Source organism: Carlito syrichta, unplaced genomic scaffold, assembly GCF_000164805.1.
Source record: "Carlito syrichta isolate Samal-C Ts95f unplaced genomic scaffold, Tarsius_syrichta-2.0.1 Scaffold305146, whole genome shotgun sequence".
Lineage (NCBI taxonomy): Eukaryota > Metazoa > Chordata > Mammalia > Primates > Tarsiidae > Carlito > Carlito syrichta.
Window position 1 is genome coordinate 1508 of NW_007249242.1, and position 25979 is coordinate 27486.

The window sequence follows — 25979 nt, forward strand, 5'->3', positions numbered from 1 at the left end:
AGAGTTTTTCTTGAGTCTTCATTTCTGAAGGCTCCCATGCCACATAAAACTTTGATTAAGTAAATCTGTTACATCACTTGCTAACCTGTCTTTTGTTATAGGAATGTCAGCTGTGACCCTTATGTTGGGTGAGGAAAGGTATCACACCTTTTCTGTCTCTGTATAAGATACTGCATCAGATAGGTCATTTTTACCAGCTAGATTAAAAATGTATGTCATTATCTAAAAAGGGGAACTAACAAGAATAGGTGGATGGCATTCTTTCAGGGATTGTGCCAATCTCTGAAACCTAGAAGCATATGACCAACTTAATCATCTCCAGAATTCAAAGTATAATTTGTAAAACATTTCAATTAAATAAAACTTGTTTTATAAAAGAACTTAAAAAATGCTTAGAGCTATATGTTCATAACACTATAAAATATGTAGCTATTGCCATATGTCCAATCATTATGTATATAATTTCTAACTCAAAAAATAATATATAAAATGGATAATTTCTGCATTCAATTCAGGATATTTACTTATCTTCAAACAAATCCCGTAACTCCTTAGATTAACAATTCCTGCTTTAGAATCTCACTTCTTTTGGGAGGCCAAAGATATAAATTTCGGCTCAATTACTTCTCTTTATTTGCCAGCCTTAGCCACAAGGGACTTGGGATAATTCAATGTCAACCTCAAAGAAAAAATTTGCCAGCACTGAGGATATTGAACATAATACCATATACTAAAGGCTTAAAAGCAGATAATTCTAACAGTGTGGTCCTTAAATGTGTTTCTGCAATACTAGAACTAGTACAATATATAGTCTTTCAAAGGTAACAACTTTGAAGAGGACAAACTTCTGTTAGGTGAAAAATGAGTCACCTAATTTTATAAGCATATCTTGTGAGATTAGCTCTTACAGTCAGTACAGAACATGATTTAGAACAAGATTGACCTGTAAGAACTTTGTGAACCTAGTTTTCAAAAAAAATTAAATAAAAGCCACCAATAATTGTCTGCCACTCTTTTCTATTAAATTCCATAGATATTCATCTTTTGAAAGGTATGAACAAACAGAACAATTGAGACAAAGAACCAAGAAACACCTAAAGTTCAATCAGCAACGGCCCTCATTTTAGCCAAACTGATTTTGCAGTGAATTTTTATTTTAACAGTATATTTAATTTAAAACTATTCTAGATTATAACTTACTTGCTTGGAAAAAAAATTATTAAGGTCTAACAGATAGAATGTCCCTAATAGCTTGATCAGTAGGAATTGCTCAATTTCATTATCTCGGGATATATATATTTTAAAAGAAAAGACTATATAAGACTACATATCTATATAAATACATATCTTTTATATATAGTCACATATATATCTTTCAAATGAAAGGACTACTTTTTAAAGGGTTAGGGCTTAACAATGTTGACATCTTTACCTAAAATACTGTGAAACTGTTAAGTAAATACTCTTAAAAAATTCCTATAATATAAAAAACACTTTTAAGTTTTGAAAATCATTAGAAGCCACAGACATTTGCAAAATAAAAGACTGCAGCAAACCAGTTTGTAGTAGAAACAGATAAAACAGTTTGGATTGCAAAATATTTCTAATCGGACCATGATAAAATGAAAAAATTCATAGGAAGACAAAAGAACAATCAAGACGAAGATAAGGTTATTTATGAGTGTGGGGACAAGAATATTTAAAAATGTGAGAAATGTACAGACATCGGTAGTTGCGAGATGGGGGAGTTGCTGGAGTAGGGTAAATCTTAAATTAAGAGACTCAAGAGGATTGACTATGTCACTCTCAGACGAGAAGAATTCACTGATGAAAACGCTGGCTTGCCTCTCCTTTGGTGTTGCAACAGTTGTATTTTTCCATTCTTTGTGAAACTTGGAGATTACTCTTCGCAATTCTCTTTAGCCAAGAATAGTATTTTAACAATTCTGCCAACGCGGCAATCAGGTGGGCAAAGGGAAAGAAAGACAGTGAAGAAGCCGGGGAAAGCAAGGGATGCTGGCTAGAGACTGTGAGAGATTACAGTCAGCAGCGATGTGTCAGGAGGGATGAACAAATCCAAATTAGAACAGCTGAGCAGTAGTGGGGCAGGAGACAGGAAGGGTCCGGAGGAGAACAGTAAACACGGGCAGGAGTGGAAGAGCAAGCGTGTGTGACCCAGAACCAAGGGAGGTAATCAAAAGGAGGCAGCCGACCTGAGGAGCTGTGAGGGTGTTTAGGATCAGCCCGCCCTCCCGTCCTACTTTTTCCTCCTGTTGGAAAGGCAGTCACCTGGAGTGTGAGTTCCGGAGGGACTCGATCAGGCGCTGCTTCTGCTGTTGGAGGCTGGTGAGGCCACCGGGAGACCCAGTTGTGGAGGAGGAGGCGCTCTTGCTTAGGGGAAAGAGCCAGCTCATTCTCCTCGGGTCCCCGGGCCCGAGGCCCTAGGAGGCTCTGGCCTGCTTCTCCCAGCTGCTCAGCCCGGCTGTTCTCCAGCGACAGAGGGGCGGGCTGGCACGCCCGCGGCCCAAGCGCTGGGGGGACCGCGTCTCCTCTAGGCAAGCCCGGCCCGAGCTCCCAGGGTCCTGGGGGACATGCTATAACCGCGGCGGCTGGAGAGGGGCAAGTTGGCGTCCGGGACAGGCAGACCCCACCTCCGCGGCCCAGACGCCCCAGCCAGCCACTCAGGCAGCCTGACCGCCCAGCGATCCACCACCCCAGCCGCCGTCCCCTGCGTGTCCCGCCCCCTCCCGCGCGCCCCGCCCCTTCTGCGTGGCGTGTCATCATCTGGCGCCCCCGCCGGAACGTGTGAAAAGCGACGGCGCAGCACGGTGCGGCGCAGCTCCGGCTCCCCTTTCCCCCTTGCTGGGCGAGAGGTGTCTATGGGGCACCCGCTGCCGCCGCCGCCGCTACCGCCGCCGCCACCGCTGCCGGGTGCTGTCTCTATGGCGAGGAGGAGAAGGAGGAGCGCGAGCTCAGAGATACAAGTAGATCTTGCATCTGCTGCAGCCCTGCGGGGGGAGGGGCGGGTTGGGGAAGTAGAAAGGGGGCGGGAACGGTGAACCTTGAGAGGGTGCGCGATGGCGCCAGCGGAGAATGCGGCTGGCTGAGGGAAAAGCTGCGGGGAGGGTGACAGGGGCTGGGGGTTTGTCGGGGGGGGGGGTTGGCGCGGAGTGATGACGTAAAGGCTTTGTACCTGGGGCTAGGATGTGGGACGGAAATGGGGAGAGGAGGGCGGTGGCCTAGGGCCTCAGCTACTCGTAGCCCCTCTTGCCGCAGTGCTTGGGAGTCAGTCTAGTTCCAGTAAATGCTGTCAGCACCTTCGCTCTGGCTCTCTCCCAGGGAAGAGAGTTCTCTTTGACTTGAATGCCAGTATGCCGGTCTCTCGTTTCTCGGAGATGTTATCTCCAGTGATGGGAAGGCCTTTGGTGCCTCTTCGGGGCTATGGAACTGCAGTAGAGAGGTGGAGGAAAGCAACGTTAAGCTACAAGGTCTTTCCGTGTGTGTATGTGTGTGTGTGTGTGGAGAGTTGTAAAGGAGGGGTGTTCTAGATCTCCTTTAGTTTCTGAGAGTACTCGAGGTTACATTGGTGACCTTTCAGAGCTTAGAAGGTAGTCACAAGACCCTCCTCTTTTACCCTTGTTATAGTTTTTTTTGTTGTTGTTCACATGTATGTGTGAAATGTAGGAGCATTTGGAATTTCCCTGCCCAAGGAAATCTGTTGCCTTCTTTCTCCCTTCTGCAGTTGCATTGGTGACCTTTCAGAGCTTAGAAGGTAGTCACAAGACCCTCCTCTTTTACCCTTGTTATAGTTTTTTTTGTTGTTGTTCACATGTATGTGTGAAATGTAGGAGCATTTGGAATTTCCCTGCCCAAGGAAATCTGTTGCCTTCTTTCTCCCTTCTGCAGTTGCAGTCATTCAGTTTCTGTGGTTGTCACTTTTTTCTCAGAAGGAGTGTTTTGGAAAAATTATTTTACTTTTGTCCCCTCCAATCTGGTTTGAATAAATTCTAGTGAAGCAGATTTTGTAATTAAGTCAGATTTTGAATATTTTGTTATGAAGAGTTAACACAAATATCTTTGTCATAGCAACTTTGATCTTGTCACATGTATGTAAGTAATTTTCCATTTCTATCTGGAAATGAATAGCTTCATAAAGTTCTATGCAGAAGGTTGTTTGAACTCAGCAAGCTTTAATTAGTGGAAAGTTATACAAATATAATTAGTATGTAGCTTAAAAACACTACTTCTAAACTTTGATTTTATTATAAATCAAGGAATTTAAATAAATAACCTCTTAGGTTTCTACCAGGTCAATTATTCTGTGATTCAGATTTCTGATATAGCTGGTCTTTTTTTGGTTTTTGTTTTGACAGGTACATAAATAAGATACATAAATATTTTATGAAACAAACTTCAATCAAGTGTAACATTTTGATGCTTGGCATCTAGACTTCCTTGTGCCCTCACTATGCCAGCAGCAACTGTAGATCATAGCCAAAGAATTTGTGAAGTTTGGGCTTGCAACTTGGATGAAGAGATGAAGAAGATTCGTCAAGTTATCCGAAAATATAATTACGTTGCTATGGTATGCCCATGACTGAATCTTTAAATGCTTCTTACAAAGGAGGAAGAAGAAATTTTAAAATCTTAAAATCAGTCCTTCTGGTTGATTTTTAGAGATTCATTTAATCATGAAAATAGAAAATTTTTAATAACTTCCAGCCCAAAATCATGGGTTTGACATGTTGGGTTTATTATTTATTGCAGTGAGGGAAAACACTTTGGGATCCATGGGGCATTTGAATAAGAGAGTGTTAGAAAGGACTTAAAGATTTGGGCTTGTGTCAGGTGGTTTTAGAGAATGCTTAAGAAAGCAGGGCTTTGCTGTGTTGTTGTGTATTGGATGCTGTCAGGAAGCTGGGGTAATTCTGTGATTGGGTACCTTAGTAAGTGTTAAATGAGAGAAGTAACGGTCATTTATTTAGCTGGGATTGGGTTATTTGGTCACTTTGTGTTTTGATATTGTTTATTTTTTTGTCCTTGTTCAGACATGATTACAGAGTGGCCTTATCTAATGTTGAAGTTCTCTGAGATCGCTTATATTCAACAGGAGAACATTAGGGCCTAGCTATGAGTGCCAGGTCAGTTTCCAGATCTGCCTGATAGTACCAGATAAACTCCTAGAAGCCAGGGAGTTCCCAGCTATCTTTCTCAAACAAAGTCAGATCTTCCAGTGAAACATTGCTGGTCTGCAATTTTTTAAAAAAATTGTGATTGGAATCCCATGAACATACTGTGCTAATAAGCAGCTCTGCTCTTGTACATAGTGTACATTCTGCCTAGACTATCTAATCAGTTAATTACTTTTCTTCTTTACTGTTATACCTCATATATCTCTTGCAGCTATTCTACTGTTTTCTATATCCACTAGATTATTGTTAGCTCATAGAGCAAGGGGTTAGTGTCTTAATCATCCTTTCTCTCCCCACACCTAACATAACACATCAAATGAAATGGTTGTTGAATTGGACTGAATGAAGTATTCATTTCTTTACTGTTCCATAGTGACTTTCTTTTTTTTTTTGAGTTGGAGTCTCACTCAGTTGCCCAGACTGGAGTGCAGTGGCCGCTCCCGGCCACCGCAGCCTCGACCTGCTGGGCTCCGGCAATCCTTCCACCTCAGCCTTTCGAGTAGCCGGAATTACAGGCATGCACTACCACGCCCGGCTGCTTTTTTGATTTGTTGTAGAGATGAGATCTTGCTGCCCAGGCGGGTCTCGAACCCGCGGGCTCAGGCAATCCACTCACCTCAGCCTCCCAAAGGCGCGGGATTACAGGCTGAGCCACCGAACCCGGCTCATAATGACTTTATATTTAGTTTGTGTTCTTAGATAGCCCTAACTTGAATTATAATACTTAACTCAGTTATTTTTAATACAAATAAATATACTTCTTTGGGGATGGGCAGGTTGATTGGTTAAAATATGAATATTTGTACATACATAATGTACTACTTAATAAAGGTGTACTTACTTATAATTAAAATCAAAATTTTTTTTTATCCAAAGAATTCATAGTGATCATTTGTTCCTCAGATGATAAGGAGTGACATTAGAAGAGTGTTAACATCCTACAGGAATGAGTAGGTGGCACACAGTTCTTGACAACATGCTTTCTGTGGATTATAGAGAGAATACTGTTTTAGCCAAATAAATTAGGAGGCTAATTATGCTTTTCTTGGATAGTTTTGAAAGAAGCATTTTTCGTTCTAACTAGTTCTTAAGAAACTTGGGTTTAGCACTGGAATATTGTGAGCATAGTTTCACATACCCCTTGGAATACATGAATTTATTATTTTTCCGCTTCCTTGAATATTGAGTGTTTGGTTGCATTTATCATTTGCACCTCATACATAGTAATTTTTTTATTGATACCATATTTGAAGTAAGAAAAGGTCATTATAGAGTTTTATTTTATAGTTCTAAAAATAATGCTCTTGGTAGCTAAAAGTTACTCTAATTGAATATGAATTTGTAAAATTTCATGTATAACAGGATTCTTTGACTTGCATTAAAAATGAATTATTGTAATGATTTGTGAATTGTGGATGTGACTGTTCAGTGAATAATGAATCTTAAAATCTTTTTACAGGACACCGAGTTTCCAGGTGTGGTTGCAAGACCCATTGGAGAATTCAGGAGCAATGCTGACTATCAATACCAACTATTGCGGTGTAATGTAGACTTGTTAAAGATAATTCAGCTAGGACTGACATTTATGAATGAGCAAGGAGAATACCCTCCAGGAACTTCAACATGGCAGTTTAATTTTAAATTTAATTTGACGTAAGTGGAAATCAAATATATACTCAAACTTGTTTTTTGGTTTAATTTTAGGAATTGATTTTCCTCAAATATAGCAGAATTCTAAGTGAATTTTGTATAATTATCCTGGAAATATCTAAAATTTCAAAAGCTTAGGTTTCTTTTTTACTATAGGACCAAAAAAATAGGATAATGAAGATTTTTAAGTTCAAATATTTTGATTTTTAGAGATGAGCTATTTAAAATATGACTGCCACTGTTTGTGAATTTGGAAAACTTTGGGTGTTGAAAATATTTCTTGAGCAAAAATAATCTTACCACATTAGTTTTACTTTCAGACTTTGTGTGTGCAATTTCAATTATAAATGACTTTGTTGTAATATTTATCCTTGTGAAGAGATTTTTATTGTAGTCATTCTCCAGTTTATGAGTAGATTGCATATCAGATACAAAAAGATATTTCTTGGAACCTTGGGTCCTTTTTCCTTTCAAATCAATGTTATAAAATGGTCATGTTCTCACATCAGCCTACAAAACCTTTCTTAATTTACATATAGGAAAAGTCGTAGTATCCTTGAACCCTGTGTGTCTAGTTTGACAGAATCTACATTCTGACCTAAGCCCTGGGTCTGAACCCAGTTTCCTCGGTTAGAGTCCTTCTAACTGATGGAATTAATCTTGATAGCCAAGGATAGTTTGGGAAATAAAATATGTAATGTATTTTAAGTACAGCAGTCCTCAAAATAATACCATTTTGTTCAACATTGTTTCATTGTAATATTGATAACAGAATGAAATCAGTTTCCGACTGGGGCCACTATCTGTTTGGAGTTTGCACATTCTCCTCGTGACTACGTTGGTTTTCTTTGGGTTCTCTGATTTTCTCCCACATCCCAAGGCTGGTGCATGCTAGGTGAGCTGGTGTGACTAGGTTGTCCCAATGCAAGTGAGTACAGGTATGTGAGTGAGTGCATCCTGCCATGGAATGGGGTCCTGACCAGGGTCAGGTTCCAACTTGTGCCCTGAGCCCCAGAATAGACTCCAACCACTCTCGATCCTCAGTTGGAATAATGGGGTAAATAATTATCTTACTTGTTTTTATTGTTTTAAATATTTGTGTAGCTCACATTTATTTAATATTAGATGTATTTTGGTCTTTATTTAGAAGTTTGGTGGTGTTTTTGTGACCAGAAATATGCCACAGAAACTTCAGTCTTGATTATGTCATCTAGCTTGTGGTAAAATTGGTTTCCCCATTCATCGTTTGCCTTAAAGTCACAGTTTCCAAGAACCTATTGGTGATGTTAAGTGAGTGTGTTGCTGTATTGCATTGTCCTTCTATTTGACAACTTGCTTTTATGTAGTATGATCTAATATCAATTTGAAAAATAGTAAAAGAAGCTATCAGACAATTAATGGTAGAATTCTTTGTTTCTGTTCTTTGTTGAATAATGTCCTATTTAACATATGAGATGTAATGAAAAGCAGGCTGATGGTTTTATAGGATAGTGGTGTTCATGGTACAGTAATACAGCTTATAATTGCACTACATTTAGCCTGCCTCTTTGTTTCACACTATTGGGTTTAATAGTATACTCTCCAGAACCTTATAAAGGGTAAAGCATACTTATCTCCGCTCAAACTGATAACCTTTTATAAATACTATAGCTCTGAAACACTGTGAATTGCTTTCGATCCTTTCCACAAATGTAGCCCTTTAAAAAAATTAGTTCTTTACTACTTCATTTGCTTCATGTTAATTTTTTCTTCAAGCTAATCATTAGAACATTGCTTTTAAATTAGATACTGTTGTGATCTCAGTACATAAGTAATTAGTAATCCATCAGCATCTCAGTTTGGGTAAAACTGACAGTTTTCTGGAAACATCTTTGTTTAATAACAACTGCTTTCTCTAGAATAGGCTCTGAACAACATTTTTTCTTTCTTACACAGAAAGAACTGCTGTAGTTTTACTACCAAGTTTTGCTATCATTTATGCTAATGTCAGGAGATTTTTAAGGAGAAGAATATAGTGGAAAACATTCCATAGAAAGTGTCATTTGGAAGATAAAATCAGTCCTGCCTAATGTAGAGAGAAAGCACCATCAACATAATATTTTAAAGACAGGCGAAAATTTATTCTTGTGAGTGCCTAGAATTCATTGTGTCAGCTATAATGTGAGACACCAGGGATATGTTATTGAGGAAAGTTGGCCATGGTCTTTATAACTTAGTGTTTCTGTAACTCTTCTGTCTGCTTTCTACTGCCAAAGTCCAAGAATCAGAATTGTTAAACACTAATCAGTGTGTGGGAATTCTTTCCAAACTGAATTTGGAATTGATGTGCCCATGAAAATTGAAGTGAAATGTTGATGGACTGTGAAGAAGAAAAGCAGTCTGTGGACAGAATTCACTGACAAGTCAAAAAGAATGAAAACAAATTTTTAAAAGAGAGCCACCACTTTTGGTGATTGCTATAATTCTTCAGATTTGAGAGAATCATTCTAATAGAATAGTAGAAATTACAGGGGGTCTCAGGTTCAGTGTTAACAAAAAGGAATCCATTACTTCATTTGGGAAATGAAGGAAAATGGCAGTGAAAAGAAGGAGAAGAAGAGTACTGTAAGTGGAAGAGAAAGCAGAATCGAAAGAACAGTGGTTTTCATTTTGTTTTACAGATATTGCATAGGCATATTTGAAGATTAAGGAGTTAGTTAAGGAGTTGTAAACTGTTATGGATAAGGGAACATTCATTTGACAAATCCTTTGAGCAGTTGTGTGGAATAGCATGTGAGGTATTGGTAGCAATTAGCTTGGGACAATGAAGCAAGCTATCTGAGTCTAAATGAAAAAGATCTTAAGACAGATGGGTCTATGTAAAGACAAGAATGTTGATGGTCTGATATTTCTTTGTAAAGCAAGTGTGGGGTGAAGCCATATGCTGACGGTAAACTGTTATTGGAAGCTTAGAGAAAAAGGTATTAACCAAGTCTTTGCTATTTTGGTATAAGTTTCTCCAGCTGTGCTTAAGAGCAAGAGTAGAAGTTGTGGAAGACTGAGGTGACAGAGTTAACTAATAATAGAAGAGTTTTTTGTTACTCCAAGGATGTTAGATTATAAAGAAGTCTAAGATGAGAAAAGGATAATAGAGGAAGAGAGAGGCTAGAATAATTAAAAGAATGGTAAGTTTAATAATTGGGGATAAAAGTGACTGTTAAAGAATTTGTGGTGTCAGAAGAAAAGTTAGAAGTCTTAGATTTGGCATAATGTCATTCATTCATTGTTTTGACAACTCAGGAAGTGACCATTTTGGTCCCTGCTGTTGAAGATCAATGTGAAGTAATAAATAATGAAATACGTTCTTAGGTATGAGATAGAAGTTGCTGAGAGAGAAAAGAACCTTTTAAGTCATGTAGTAAGTTGGATTTTGAGGAATAGACAGTAGATGACCATAGATAAATGGTTTGAAACTTCAAATTGTAAGAATTAGAGAAAAGATATTGAGCAGTGCCAAGTCTAAAGAGATTTGTGAATTTTCTTTCTTCCTGTCTAACGTTCTTTCTGTCATTGAATTTGAGAACTGAAAAATGATGGTGACTCTTTGGGGAAAGATGGAAGGGAATACAGTGCTCTGTGAGAGTCAGTTGACTTGGTTGGAGAGGTGATGGAAGTTAAAAATAGATTTGCGCCTTTTATATCCTGTGAAACAGTTAATTTCATGGAGCATTGTTAATATTTGTCTGTTTAATATTCTTAATATTTGTATTGGTAGACACTTCTGACTTTTAAACTGCTTATTTAGGCTAGTTAGGCAACAGGTTTTCTTCTAGTAAATTGCAGCTTTATGCTTGTTATACTCTATTAATATAAGATGTCCAGTATAAAGTTGGCTATGTATGTTTGCTTTAGATACAAGTATTGATCAAGTAAAAAAATATGCTTAACTTGGGCGAGGGGATGCTTATTTGAAGCTTTAAAAATCTGTTTAAATTCTGGAATTTTTTTTTTTTGAAAATGCACTTTAAATGATAGAACTTTGGATTTTTTTTTTTAAATTGTGGTCAAATACACATAACAAAATTTACCATCATAACCATTTTCAAATATACAGTTCAGTACTGTTAAGTTTTTTCACATTATTGCACAGCTAGTCTCCAAAATTTTACATCTTGGAAAGTTGAAATTTCATACCTATTAAATGACAACCTTCCTATTTCTCCTTTCTCCAACTCCTGGCATCCATGAATTTACTTTCTGTCTCTTTGAATTTGACTTTTTCAGATACTTCACATGAGTAGTAATCATGTACTGTAAGTCTTTTTGTGACAGACTTATTTCACTTAGCATAAGGTTTTCAAGGGTCATTTATGCTGTAGCGTGTGTCAGATTTTCCTTTTTAAGACTAAATATTTGGGTTGCTTCTACCTTTTGGCTATTATTAATAATGCTGCTAAGAACAAGAGTATACACATATGTTTTGAGACCCTACTCTCTTAATTCTTTTGGGTATATATCCAGAAATGGGATTGCTGGGTATATAGTAATTCTATGTTCAAATTTTTGAGGAATCCCTGTACTGGTTTCCATAGCAGGTGCACTGTTTTACATTCCCACCAATAGTGCACAGAGTTCCAATTACTCCACATCCTTGCCAACACTTGTTTTTGTTTTGGGGGAGTTTTTTTTTTTTTTTGAGTCGGAGTCTCACTCTGTCGCTCAGACTGGAGTGCAGTGGCCGCTCCCGGCCACTGCAGCCTCGACCTGCTGGGCTCCAGCAATCCTTCCACCTCAGCCTTCCGAGTAGCTGGAATTACAGGCACACGCTACCACACCTGGCTGATTTTTTGATTTATTGTAGAGATGAGATTTTGCCAAGTTTCCCAGGCAGGTCTCGAACCTGCAGGCTCAGGCAATTCACTCACCTTGGCCTCCCAAAGTGCGGGAATACAGGCTGAGCCACCAAGCCCGGCCTAGGGTTTTTTTTTTAAAATAACAGCCTTCCTGATGGGTGTGAGGTGATCCATTTCTCTAATTAATCATTAGTGGTGTTGAGCATCTTTCATATGCTTGGCCATTTGGATATCTTTGGAGAAATGTTCACTCAAGCCCTTTCCCATTTTTTAGAGTTTTTTTGCTATTGAATTGTAGGAATTCTTTAGATACTCTTTTTTTTTTTTTTGAGTTGGAGTCTCACTCTGTCGCCCAGACTGGAGTGCAGTGGCCGCTCCTGGCCACTGCAGCCTTGACCTGCTGGGCTCCGGTGATCCTTCTGCCTCAGCCTTCCGAGTAGCCAGAATCACAGGCATGCACTACCATGCCTGGCTGATTTTTTAATTTATTGTAGAGATGAGGTCTTGCCAAGTTGCCCAGGTGGGTCTGAAACCCGCAGGCTCAGGCAATCCACTCACCTCGGCCTCCCAAATCGCGGGATTACAGGCTGAGCCACCGAGTCCGGCTTAGGTATTCTGAATATTAACTCATTATCTGGTATATGATTTGTAAGTATTTTCTCCCATTTCATAAATTGCCTTTGACAAGCAGAAGGATAGAACTTCTTATTTCTAAGTAGAGTGCCCAAGGTAAAACTCTTAATTTTTCACTGAATTCACATTTCTGATTACCAGAATCTTCTATTCGCTGAATAGGGATGAAACAGATGGAACGTCACTTATTTTCTGTTTTTTTTCAGTCTATGCTTGTCATGTTTTGAAGCAGAAACTGGTTCATTTAGGAAGTTTTTTCTCGTTCTCTGCTGAGATGTTTAAAGAGGTCAATTTATATGATGATTATTCATGGAGAAGCTTATTTCAGTTCTGTGGGCATCTAATTTGGGAATCTTAGTCAGAGTAGCTTTTATGAGATATTTCTCATTCTCACCCAGAATAGGCATTGGTATACATCATGATGTCCAACTACTAATTGGTTAATTAGAGTTTTTGAGTTGTCGGAGATTACTGTGAGAATACTCTGTTTCATACCACTTGTAGTCTGGGTCAGTTTTTTGTTTTTTTTTTAATAACTGAGTTTTTGTCCTAATTTATCTAAGCTAAGTATTGGCTCAACTGTAGGTACCATAAAAATCCTATAAACTATAGTATAGAATGTAGTAATTAGTATGCTTCCTTACCAAATTTATTTTAGTTATAGGAAGAATCTCTAATTATTTGTATATATTATTTTTCTCATGTAAGATTAATACCTTTTGGTAAGAAATTTAAAACATTCTAGATAAGCATAAAGGAGAATTAAAGTTAGTTATAATTTGATGTCTTTTATATAAAAATATAATGTTGTCTAGTATTATCTGTTATTTTACATTCAGCACTTTCTCCCCTACACTAATTTAGACACTAATGTGAATCTAAAATCTTTCCATGTCTTTTATACTCTCATTTTTAATGATGACCTAGTTAGTGTTCCTTTGTATGGTCTTTTTGTTTCTTTTTAATTTTATTTTTAAATTTTATTTTAAAGATGTGGAGTACAATTCAGGACTAGGTAAACAAGTGGTCATCGTACAGGTAATTTTGGGCCTCTCTTTGATCCTCACTTTGCCTGGTTTGTGATCAGGTACCCTTACAGATGTATCGTCCCGCCCCCACCCCAGCAGTATCCCACTACTGCCAATCTCTTTCTTACAGTATTATGGTAAATATTCAGGGTCCAACTTGTGAATGAGAACATGTGATACTCTGTTCTTTGTTTCTGTGATAGATCACTGAGTATGATAGACTCTAAATCCATCCAAGTTGCTGCAAAATCCGTATGTTTGTCCTTCTTCATGGCTGTGTAATGTTCCATCGTGTATATATACCACATTTTTTTATCCAGTACAGTTTCAGTGGGCAGCACGGTTTGGTCCGTGTTTTTGCTATTGTGAATAGTACTGCAAGAAACGTGTGTGCGGGTATCTTATTTGTAGAGTGATTTGAGTTCCTCCAGGTATATTCCCAGTAGGGGAATTGCTGGGTCATATGGAAGGTCAATGTCTAGTTCTTTTAGAAATCACCTCACTGTTTTCCAAAGAGGTTGCACTAGTTTGCATTCCCACCAGCAGTGCAGAAATGTTCTCTTTCTCCACATCCTTGCCAGCATCTGTTGTTTGTTTTATTAATGATGATTTTTACTGGGGTTAGATGATATGTCAGTGTGGTTTTGATTTGTATTTCTCTGATGATTAGTGAGACTGAGCACTTTTTTCATGTGTCTGTTGGCTGCCTGTATACTTTCTTTTGAGTAGTGTCTATTCATATCTTTTGCCCACTTTTAAATGGGGCGTTTATTTTGTTCCTTTAGACATGCTTGCATTCCTTATAGATCCTGGCTGTTAGACCTTTGTCAGATAAACAGTTGACAAGTATTTTTTCACAGTCTGTGGGCTGTTCCCTCACTCTCTTGATGGTTTCTTTGGCTTGCAGAAGCGTGTCAGTTTGTTGAGGTCCCACCTGTCTATCTTTTCCCTCATGGCATGGGCACTTGGGGTTTTGATCAGGAATTGGTTGCCAATTCCAATTCCCATAGGGTGTCTCCTGCATTTTCTAAGGTTCTTATAGTTTGATGTTTTAAATTTAGGCATTTGATACATTTAGAGTTGCTTTTGTGTATGGTGTTAGGTAGGGGTCCTATTTCAGTCTTCTGCTTGTGATCAGCCAGTTTTTTCAGCACCATTTTCTGAATAGGTTGTTGGAGACTTTGTCGAAGAAGAGTTAGTTGAGAAACTGAGGTTTTGCTTCTGGAATCTATCCTGTTCTATTGGTCCGTATGCCTGTTCTTGTACCAATAGCAGGCTGTTTTGATTATTGTAGCCTTATAGTAAAGTTTAAAGTCTGAAAGTGTGATACTTCCTGCTTTGTTTCTTTTGCTAAGGATTGTTTTGGCTACTCATGGTTGTTTATGTTTCTGTATGAATTTCTGTATTGTCATTTCCAGGTCTAAGAAGAATGATGTTAGTAATTTAATGGATATTAATCTACATCTGTAGATTGCCTTTGGTAAGGTAGACATCTTAACAACAGGGTTAATTCTTCCTATCCATGAGCATGAAATATTTTTCCATTTGTGTCTTCTTAGATTTCTTTGAGGAGTACTTTGTAGTGTTCATTATAAAAGTCTTTTGTGTGGTCTATTCTAAGCCTGAAGTCAGTCTATCATTGCTAGATGTTTTGAGTGTTTCTGATTTTGTAGTATTACAGTTGTGGTACAGTGGACTTCTTTTTTGTTAACTCTTTGACTATATCCATGAGTTTCATCCCAGAGGACAAAAGAATATAAATATAATTACAAGATCAAAAGTTACTTAAAATGTAAGATCCTTTAGATGTAAAGTTTAATATACAGAATTTGATACTATCTTACAGGACAGTACTAATTTATAGGCTTGCTAGCAGTATAAGAGAGCTGTCAGAAGATAAAAGATGATTGTAATGAGCATGTTTTTACAAATTTACATTATTTTCCATAGTTTTAAAATGCCTTAAAGTTAGTTTCTATACTTTTTAACAAATATTCTATCATATTAACATAATAGGAAAATATTGTTTAAGGACATCTGTCATTTCCTGAATAAGTAACTTTTTTTTCCCAAATAAGTAATTTTTATTTTTTTATCTTTATTATTATTTTTTTTGTTTGTTTTAAAGATGTGGGGTACAACTCAGGGTCAGGTATACAAATGTTCATTAGGCATGTAACCTTGTTGATTAGTTGTGCCCCTCCAGCAGATTTCCACTGTTGCCAGTCCCGCCCCCTCCCTCCCCTGGAGGTTTCCCACTGGTGCCAATTCTTTTCTTATAGTATTATGATAATTGTTCAAGGTCCGCTTATAAGTGAGAACATATGGTACTCAGTTTTTTGTTTCTGTGATAAGTCGCTCAGTATTATAGATTCTAAGTCCATTCAAGTTGCTGTGAAGTTCATAATTTTGTCCTTTATGGCTGCGTAATATCATGTACATGTACCACAATTTTTTTATCCAGTGCTCTAGTCAATGGGCAGCATGATTGGTTCCATGTTATTGCTATTGTGAAGAATGCCGCAATAAACATATATGTGCAGGTATCTTCCATAGAGTGGTTTGAGTTCTGGGTATATTCCCAGTAGAGGGATTACGGAGTCATTTAGAAGGTCGACTTTTAGATCTTATAGGAATCGCCAAACTGTTTTCCACAGAGGTTATATTAGTTTACACTCCTGCTAACAGTGTAGAAGTGCTCCCTTTTCCCTGCATCCTCTCCAGCATCTGTTGTTTTTTAAGTTATTGATGATGACCATCCTTACTGGAGTTAGGTGGTATCTTAGTGTGGTTTTAATTTGCACTTCTTTGATGACTAGTGAGACTGAGCATTTTTTTCCTGTATCTGTGGGCTGCTCATATGCCTTCTTCTAAGAAAGGTCTATTCATATCTTTTGCCCACATTGTAAAGGGCTGTTTTTCAGCATGTTTGAGTTCCTTGTAGATCCTAGATGTTAGGTCTTTGTTCAGACATACAGTTGGCAAATATTTTTTCCCAGTCTGTGGGCTGTCTCCCTGCTCTCCAAATATGTAATTTTTAAAGACTTGTGGAAAGGATAGGATATAAGAAATTATTTAAAATGCTGTCACTTCTTATTTCTCTAGATTGTAAATATTCAGAAAGAGGGAGTAAATAACTTAATTTTCTCATATCCCCTACTACCCTTTAATGGTAGATGGGTTTGGGACCATTTATAAAGATTTAGCCCAGTCCTGGACACCTTTTATGCCTTCAGTATTTTACATTGGTAACTGAAGCTGTTTTGTTTTCAAACCTGTTGAAGTACAGTATGCATGAAAGTATGTATATCATATATATGCAGCTCATTGATTTTTTTTTCCCCAACTTATCACATCCTTGAAACTAGCAGTCAGATCAAGAAATATAACTTAACCGATACCCTGAAATTTTCACTAATATCGTTTTTTAAAGGAAAAGTAGGCTGAATGTGGTCGTTCACATTGTAATCCCAGTACTTTGGAAGGTGGAGGCCAGAAGATCACTTGAGACCAGTAGCAAGAACAGCCTGTGCAGTATAGTGAGACCTCATGTCTACAAATAAAAAATAAGAAAAACTAGCTGGACGTGGTGGCATTTGCTGTAGTCTTAGCTACTTGCAAGGCCGAGGAAGTAGGATAGTTTGAGGCTGCAGTGAATCGTGATCGTCCACTGCACTCTAGTGTCTAGGGTCTAGAGACCCTAACTCAAAGAAAAAAGGAAAAGCAAAAAGTTGTTATTTTATGAACTTAGAAGTCACATTTTAAAATATATACTGTTTCTAGGGTATGGTAATATTTTCAGTATATTCCTATTTTGAGCATTGGTAAACCATTTTTTGGAGACATCCTAACAAACTAAAGAATATAAACTGAATACTCCAATTCTCAGCCAGAATTTTAAAACATTAATATTCTGCTTTGCCTTGTATAGGTGTACAAGTTATTTTCCTCTTTAAGATCCCTTCTATTCATAAATTCTCCATTACAACCACTCTTTATTCACCTTGAAACTCTTTTTATTTCTGTTCTGCTGATTGGTTTCTTTATGTGTTCTGTTTGTTTTATTTATTAATTTATTTTTTTGAGTTGCAGTCTCACTTGTCATCTCTGGCTTGGAGTACAGTGGTGCTGAAAACTTTGTGTCAGTTTTCACATTGGTTTCAGGTCAGGGTTGCTCCCAAGAATTCAGTAGCTACCTTGTACTGTACTCGTCTATTTTTAGACTATAGTTTGAAAACAGATAAATACAGTACAAGATATTTTAAGAAGACTGGGCGCTGTGGCTCAGTCTGTAATCCTAGCACTTTGGGAGACTGAGAAGAGAGGATTGCCTAAGCCCATGGGTTCATGACCATCCTGGGCAACGTGGTGAGGCCTCGTCTCTATATTAAATCAAAAAATTAGCCAGGTGTGGTAGCGCACGCCTGTAGTTCCAGCTACTTGGAAGACTGAGGCGGGGGAATCGCTGGAGCCCAGCAGGTCGACACTGGGGTGGCTGTGAGCGTGCCACTGCACTCTCACCTGGGTGACGGAGTGAGACTTCAACTCAAACAAACAAAAAGTTATTTTAAGAGAGATCTCATTTACATAACTCTTATTAAAGTATATTGTTATAATTGTTCCACTTTATATTATTATTGTCAAGCTCTTACTGTGCTTAACTGACAAATTAAACAAACTTTATGGTAGGTGTGTGTAGTATGTATAGGGAAAAACATAGTATATATAGGGTTGTGTATATCTGGCTTCAGGCAGCCACTGTAGGTCTTAGAATTTATTTCCTGTAGATAAAGGGGGACTACTGTGTGTTTAAATTATGCCAGTGTTCTAGTTTTTACATTAGCATCAAGAGAGTAACTTTGTGCATATACTTATTAGGTATAGGTGTAAACATGAGATACAGAAAGCTGTTTATGGTTATAATGTTGTAGATTTCATTCAGCTACGAATGAATATTTCAAATTAGCATACATCTAAAAATATCTGAGATATAAATGAAAGTAATTTCAAGTTTTAGTTATAAGTAGTTACTATTCTCTGATCTTAGGTGTGATTTGTAATGTCTAAATCAGTACTAGTCTAGTTATAATGAAACAGATTTGTGAGCAGATAAGCTGTCTACATAAAAATACTTTTCACTTTTCTTGTTATATCACTATTATACTGTATTAATTGTGGACTTGGATATAAACATAATGATTTTTTGTTTCTTTTGAAGCTAGGAAAAGTTCCATTTCTTTCCACTATACTTTTTTGTTGTTGTTGTTTTTTGTTTTTGTTTTTTTTTGAGTTGGAGTCTCACTCTGTCGCCCAGACTGGAGTGCAGTGGCCGCTCCCAGCCACCGCAGCTCGACCTGCTGGGCTCCGGCGATCCTTCCACCTCAGCCTTCCGAGTAGCCGGAATTACAGGCATGCACTACCATGCCCGGCTGATTTTTTTTTGATTTATTGTAGAGATGAGGTCTCGCTGCCCAGGCAGGTCTCGAACCCGCGGGCTCAGGCAATCCACTCACCTCAGCCTCCCAAAGGCGCGGGATTACAGGCTGAGCCACCGAGCCCGGCTCCACTGTACTTTTTAATCTACTAATAGTAAATAGTACAGGTGAGGGAAGGTTAAGTTGTGACTGCCACTGTAATATGTGTGCTAAAGAATGCTAGTATTCTAGTATTGTGATTTTTCCTCTTATTATCCACTTGGGTATTAAGAGTTGTTGGGGAGTTCAACACACTGTTTAATTGGCCAGTTTGGATTCAAGTTAAGGGGCTAGATATTAACATCAGGGCCTGTAGATTTTGGACATGAAGATACAACACAAGGGAAGTAATACCATAAGAGCCTGAGATTGTGACATATAAAACATTAAGACCATTTTGGGCTAGTTTTGTTTTTTCTGTTTTTAAAAATAGCGTGCTTCTTGTAGAAAATCTAGAAAATACAGAAAGGTATAAAGAGATGACTACTATTGCAGTTTTTTTTGACATTTCTTCCTGTTTGTTTTGTAGCATATATATATATTTTACATTAGTAATGTACTTTTTTGTACATTATATTGTAAGCATGTTATTAACAGTTCTTTGTAATCATTTAAAACATCTGTACTTTGTCCCATATTTGGACATATCATAACATGCTTGGGCATTCACTATGGTTTGACATTTAGGTTGTGTGCTTTTAAATTTTCAGTCTATTACTTTGCTCTTTAAATAATGACCTGTCTTGATAGATATCTTTGTCCACCATTTTGGTTATTTTACTAGATATAGAGATCTAAACCCAAAGATGTGAATATTTTTAGACTTCACTTATTTATTCAAAGAATGAGGGTATTTTCACAGTCATTAATAAATAAGTGAAACCTAAATGAATCCTTTTATGTATGTGCACACACACATATGCACGTATAGAAAAAAGGGAGATGGAGTTGAGCTTGTTTTCTAGGAAGTTATCCTCATAACTTTCAACTTTACAGGTTGAGGAAAATTGCTATCTTGTTTCACCCATCCAAGTATCAAGTACTAACATTTTTTGCGAAGTTTGTCTTGTGAGAATATTTCACTTTTATTTGATAAGTAGTGAAGGTGCTAATTTTTTTCAAGTTTACAAATTATTTTTATTTTCTCTTGAGGCCTTTGCTGATTTTGGGGGGACATTTTCTGTTATCAGTTTGAGTTCATTAAATCTTTAGTAGCAGTCTCTGTATTTGTGACAGTCTGTATTCCAGTTTATCTTTCTTCAAAGTTAGAAGGAAAAATGTTTTAGCATAAATTTAAATACTAGCATTGGCCATTACTTTGTTAAAGGCCATTACTTTATTCAACTCTGGTGTGTCCATGTAACTCTTTGAGCTATGGCCACCATGTATTCTAGTTTGGGCTCCCTCCCATACCTTGGGGAGGTGAATCTCCTCCTTACTTTCTAAATAAACTATATTTTCCAATCTAAAGAAAAAAAAAACAGGCGTTTATATTTCTAGGAAAGCCAATTTTATTTATAAAAGAAATATCATATATGAGAGTAAGCAACTTGTTGAAAAGGTACTTTATAAACTCATTGATGTTTGTCATGTGTGTTAAGCCAAAAATGGTTAAGGTTGGAGGATGTTTCCAAATTGCTAAATCTTTGACCCATATGTTTAGAATTGTGAATTTGTGTAGTTGGCTAATTGTGTGTAGAAAGGGACAATTTTGATACATTTACTGATTTTAACATACCGGGTGGATTTAGTTTTTGTTTTTAGGATATTACCTGAGAAGGACAGCAGGCATCTACTTTTTTGGAAAACCTTCTTTTATAGACATTTTTATATGGTTTTCATTCATGTTCTGTTGCTATAACTGAATATTTTTCTACCTTAAACTTTAGTTGATTAAACTTTACTGTTGGTGGAGGTTACGTTATTGTTCATTACTGTTCTGAATAGATTGATCCCATATTAATAAGCCAATGCTAGCAATTGCAGCCATTCTTCTATTTTGGCTAAATGGTATTTTAATTACTTTTTAAATATTTTCCTGCATTCATTAGGATTTTTGCAGGTGGGGAATGCAGAGTGGAAAGATTTAAAAACTTGAAATGGATACCACTGGAAAGGGATAGTCTATTGATTTGAGGAACTGAGTCTGAACATTTATTAAGCTTAAATTACTACAGGAAGTTATCTTCATCCTATTTGGAGATTTGCCTCAGCTGCATAAGGTTTTCATCTTTTTCTTTCAGTTTTGTTTCAAATGATAAATTATTCAATCCCTTGAAATTTAAATAAGAGTGCATGAACTTATCTGAATTGAACTACATAAACTATTTAAAACAGAAAAATAAGCCGGGCTCGGTGGCTCAGCCTGTAATCCCGCGCCTTTGGGAGGCTGAGGTGAGTGGATTGCCTGAGCCCACGGGTTCGAGACCCGCCTGGGCAGCGAGACCTCATCTCTACAATAAATCAAAAAAATCAGCTGGGCGTGGTAGCGCATGCATATAATTCCAACTACTCGGAAGGCTGAGATGGAAGGATCGCCGGAGCCCAGCAGGTCAAGGCTGCAGTGGCCGGGAGCAGCCACTGTACTCCAGTCTGGGCGACAGAGTGAGAATCCAACTCAAAAAAAAAAAAAAAGAAAGAAAAGAAAAAGAATGTATAACCTATCTTTGTTTACCAAACTTACTTGATTATAAAATACCTGAGGTACTCATCCAGGTCTGTCATCTTGGAATTATGATTCAGTAGGTCTGGGACTTCAGTGGGACATGGGAATCCATATTTTTGGTACGCTTTGTGGGTGATTTTATCATTGAGCAAATTTGAGAAGTACTGATTTAAATAGTACAATACTCTTCCACTTCATCCACATATTGTGTGATCTGATGATTTAGCATTGAACAAACTAGACAAAAATCATTGCCTTGTTGAAGCTTACATTCTGATTGGGAGAGAGACAGTAAACTAAAGTAACAGCAAATGGAGCATATGGCCAAGAATAATGTGAACCTGAAAAAGGATCTTTTATGCCTTTGGTTGGTTATAGTTGCTGAAGCATACCTTAGTGTGAGCATTGGTACCTGAAGAGTAAGACTCTTTAAAGATTCTTTTTAAAAGTTTTCCTAGGTGAATATTTTATCATAACAAAGCCAATAGAATATGTAGTTTAACTGAAAAAAACTTGTATTGAACTTATATTGATTGATATCTTTCCTAAGTGATTTTCCAGGAGAAAAATTTTGATTTAAAGTGTTTGTTATGGTTCTCCTCTGTTTTTAAGTGTTTCAGTTGATAGCTTTGTAATTTTTCAGACACTTAGAAGTAAATTGATTTGCAAATGATAAACCATAGGATACTTTTTGGCTCAATATTCCCTATTTAGTTTTGTTAAAATATTTAATAGAAATATCTTTTTCTGGCTGGGTATGATGCCTCATACCAATTCCAGCACTTTGGGAGACCGAGGTGAGAGGATTGTCTGAGTCCAGGAGTTCAAGACCAGCCTTGGCAACTTGGTGAGACCTTCTCTCTACAATAAATCAAACAATCAACTGGGCATGGTGGCACATGCCTGTGGTTCCAGCTACTCGGAAGGCTGAAGCAGAAGAATCACCTGAGCCCAGCAGGTCGAGGCTGCAGTGGCCATGAGTGTGCCACTGCACTCCATCCTGGGCAGCTGACAGCATGAGACTCTGACTCAAAAAAAAAGAAAGAAAGAAAGAAAGAAATTTCTTTTTCTAAGTGGTAGAAGCTAGTATTCTTACGGTTTTTAAAAGTAAATGAGAAGTTAAACCAAATGGCAAAGCACAAAATACTTTTCATTTATTCTCAAAAACATGTGTCTTCATTTTTTAAATTTTTATTTATTTATTTATTATTTAGAGTCAGAGTCTCACTCTGTCATCCAGGCTGGAGTGCAGTGGCATGCTCCCAGCAACCGCAGTCTCTACCTGCTTGACTCAGAAGATCTTTCCGCCTCAGCCTTCCAAGTAGCTGGAATTACAGGTGTGCACCATCACACCTGGCTAATTTTTTAATTTACTGTAGAGACAAGATTTTGCCAAGTTACCCAGGCTGGTCTCAAACCTTTTGGCTCAGGCAGCCTTCTCACCTCTACCTTTCAAAGCGCTAGGAATACAGGAGTGAGCCACCAGGGGCAACTCATGTGTTTTCATTTTGATAACTTTTTTGATTTAATATTTTGAATACACATGTATTTGTGCTTGGAAGTTAGAGATGGTTTTCTTTTGAGCTTAAGTAAAATCTTGAAGGATTGGTTTTTATTTAGATTTCCTGGCTTGATTTTAAAAGGCAGTATTCTAGGATTAGGATTTTTGGAAGAAGAAATTACTGCTATTTCAGCAGTCCTTAAGTGGTTTATTGCTTACTGAAGTGTTTGTGAAGGGAAACACTTCCTTTTTCTGTAAGATGGAATGTAGTTTATCTCAGCCACAGGAAATGTGTTCCATTTGGTCTCCTTCCTGGTGCTGCTGAGAGCGTAGGAGCTGGGCTTCATCCCCACACAGTTGGGATGCAGTTCCATCTGGCAACATTACTATGGTTGCAGAAATTGAGAGCCCCTGAAAAGAACTTGTCTATCCCTTTCTTGTCTGTCGCTTTGTAGTGGTAGCCCCTGGAGAGTTCACGACCCTTTTTCAAACACAGTTAAATGTATTTAATGTATGAAAGGCTAATTAAATTGAGTTGATCATAAAGATTAAACTCAATGTTGGATGATTTGAATGATTATTTACTGTTTGGACAGTTTTCTAAAATAATGACCCTTATATTTATGTTGCATTTTTGTTGTTGTTGTTTATATGTAAAACATTGGAATAGTTGGATCCATGTTAGTACTCTGTCTTGTTTCTGCCACTGTAGTTATAGATATAAGTGGGAGAAAATCAGTTTGTGTGAAGTAATGGCACTTTTGAATATTGTCTTTCTCTTTTTCCTGCCAGGGAGGACATGTATGCCCAGGACTCTATAGAGCTACTAACAACATCTGGTATCCAGTTTAAAAAACATGAGGAGGAAGGAATTGAGACCCAGTACTTTGCAGAACTTCTTATGACTTCAGGAGTGGTCCTATGTGAAGGGGTCAAATGGTTGTCATTTCATAGGTAAAAAGATTACATTGAAAATGGCATTTATGTTTTCATTTCATACCTGCTTCACACTACTTGAGTCACTCTATCAGCAATTTCAGGCATAGTTCTAGAAAGAGTTGACTGCGATATAGCTGTCTCCAAACTTATGAGGCTAATGTTGGTCTCCTTAAAGGTTGATTTAATAATGTGGAATCTGTTTTAGTCTGTGAGAGGTATGTTACATAGCGGATAGAGTACAGGCTGGACAAATAGAAATACCTTGGTTTAAATCCATTTGGAATCTGTTGCCATTTGGAATTGGTGTTATTTAGGGTTATTTAACATTTCTAAGGTTTAGTTTTTAATGTTCTACAAGGGAAATAATACGTTTAAAAATTTATTGATGTCTGTAATATGCCAGGCACTGTGATAAGATTCTAGGAATTAAGCTGTGAATAAAACTGACGAAAATCCCTGGCCCCTGGGGTTTGTATTCTGTTGAGTGTAAGCCGACAATTTTTTTGAATAATGAAATGTATATTGTGGTTTGTCTGATACTGATAAGTGCCATCTAGGAAAATAAAAAGCAAAGAAAATGCTAGGGATAGTATGTGGGTAGATTTTAATTTTTTTTAAAGGGTGCTAGAAAAGGTATCCTTTAGAAGAAATATCTTGCAGACTTCTTTCAGTAGTCAAAAATAACATCTTTAAAGCCTCTAGAAAAGTGCTTTATACACAGTAAATTCTCACCAAGTGGTGGTAGTTGTTCTTATGTTATTATAAGTTAGAACTAGATCATTTAATAGAATTTCTAGAAAGAAAATTAGTTGCTATTTTGTGAAAATATACTTCTCACCTGCCATCTCTTTTTTTCTCTTCTCATTCACTTGAACCTGTACCTCAGGAAACTTGAGACTTAAGACTCTGTGAATATAACTTTACAGTTCTTTTTACTTTCCTAAAGATGAGGATACAAAAGAACTGGAATGTATTTTGCTATCCTTTTACTGTATGTAACATAATCTTTCATTTGAAAGAAAACTCAGAAAATACGTGCTAGGCACTGGAGTATTAGGATGAACAAAACAAACAGGATTCATGTCTTCTTGGAGTTTACAATCAGTTACACTCTAAAATATTTGGATATTTATCAAGATATGATAATATTTCATTCCACTAAATATCATTTACTCTTTTTTCATTTTGATCTATAATGAAGTAATAAAGAATAGTTTAAGAACTGTATAATTCCTAAATGCTAATATAATCTTACTCTTAATAGTAGTAAGCAAATGCCATATTGACTTTCTGTTAGAGGTCCTTGAAGGAAATGTAGACAAGGGAAAAAGGGGTGTGTGACAGTAATGAAGGGAGACAGAAAGCTGTGGAAAAGGCCAGACAATAGGGTTAAAGAGGTCTTGATTCGAGAGTGTGGGAGTTTTTTTTTATTATCCAGGATGGTAGTTCTCCTTCTTTATTACCTTCACTTCTTTCATATTCAACATCCTCACTAATAATTTCTCTTGGGGAGCCATACTGAGATAGGAACAGAATTGAAAGGGAAGAGAGTACTTATTAATGAAATTATTTAAGAAAAGTGAAAAAATACTTTGTTAGGGACTTATTCCCTGGACTTTTGAAGTATATGACAACCTTATGTAAAAGATAGAAAGCTTTGCATTAGTTTTGCCTTAGGAATGCTAGTTCTCTTGCTTATTTTGACTTTTTTTTTTTTTTGAGTTGAAGTCTCACTCTGTCACCCAGACTGGAGTGCAGTGGCCGCTCCCAGCCACTGCAGCCTCGACCTGCTGGGCTCCGGCGATCTTTCCGCCTCAGCCTTCTGAGTAGCTGGAATTACAGACATGCGCTACCATGCCCGGCTGAGTTTTTAAATTTTATTGTAGAGATGAGGTCTCGCCAAGTTGCCAAGGCGCGGGTCTCGAACGTGCGAGCTCAGGCAGTCCACTCACCTCAGCCTCCCAAAGCGTGGGATTACAGGCTGAGCCACCGAGCCCGGCTTATTTTAACATTTTTAGCCTAGTATCCCTTCGTCTTTGTTTCTCTGTTTCTGTAGTTATTTAAA

General features: G+C 37.4%; 1 protein-coding gene across 2 annotated transcripts in view; it reads left to right on the forward strand.

Annotated features, from left to right (window-relative positions):
• Positions 1-2751: 2751 nt before the first annotated feature.
• CNOT7 (CCR4-NOT transcription complex subunit 7) overlaps positions 2752-25979 on the forward strand; it is a 29559-nt gene continuing 6331 nt past the window's right edge. Inside the window, exons 1-5 of one of the 2 annotated variants that reach the window (XM_021714008.1) lie at positions 2752-2984; positions 4374-4585; positions 6277-6378; positions 6652-6845; positions 23768-23929. In XM_021714008.1, coding sequence (XP_021569683.1) covers positions 6778-6845; positions 23768-23929 — 230 coding nt within the window. In that variant the 5' untranslated portion in view covers positions 2752-2984; positions 4374-4585; positions 6277-6378; positions 6652-6777. The remainder of the gene's footprint in view (positions 2985-4373; positions 4586-6276; positions 6379-6651; positions 6846-23767; positions 23930-25979) is intronic. The other variant, XM_008061204.1, reaches the window with a different exon arrangement.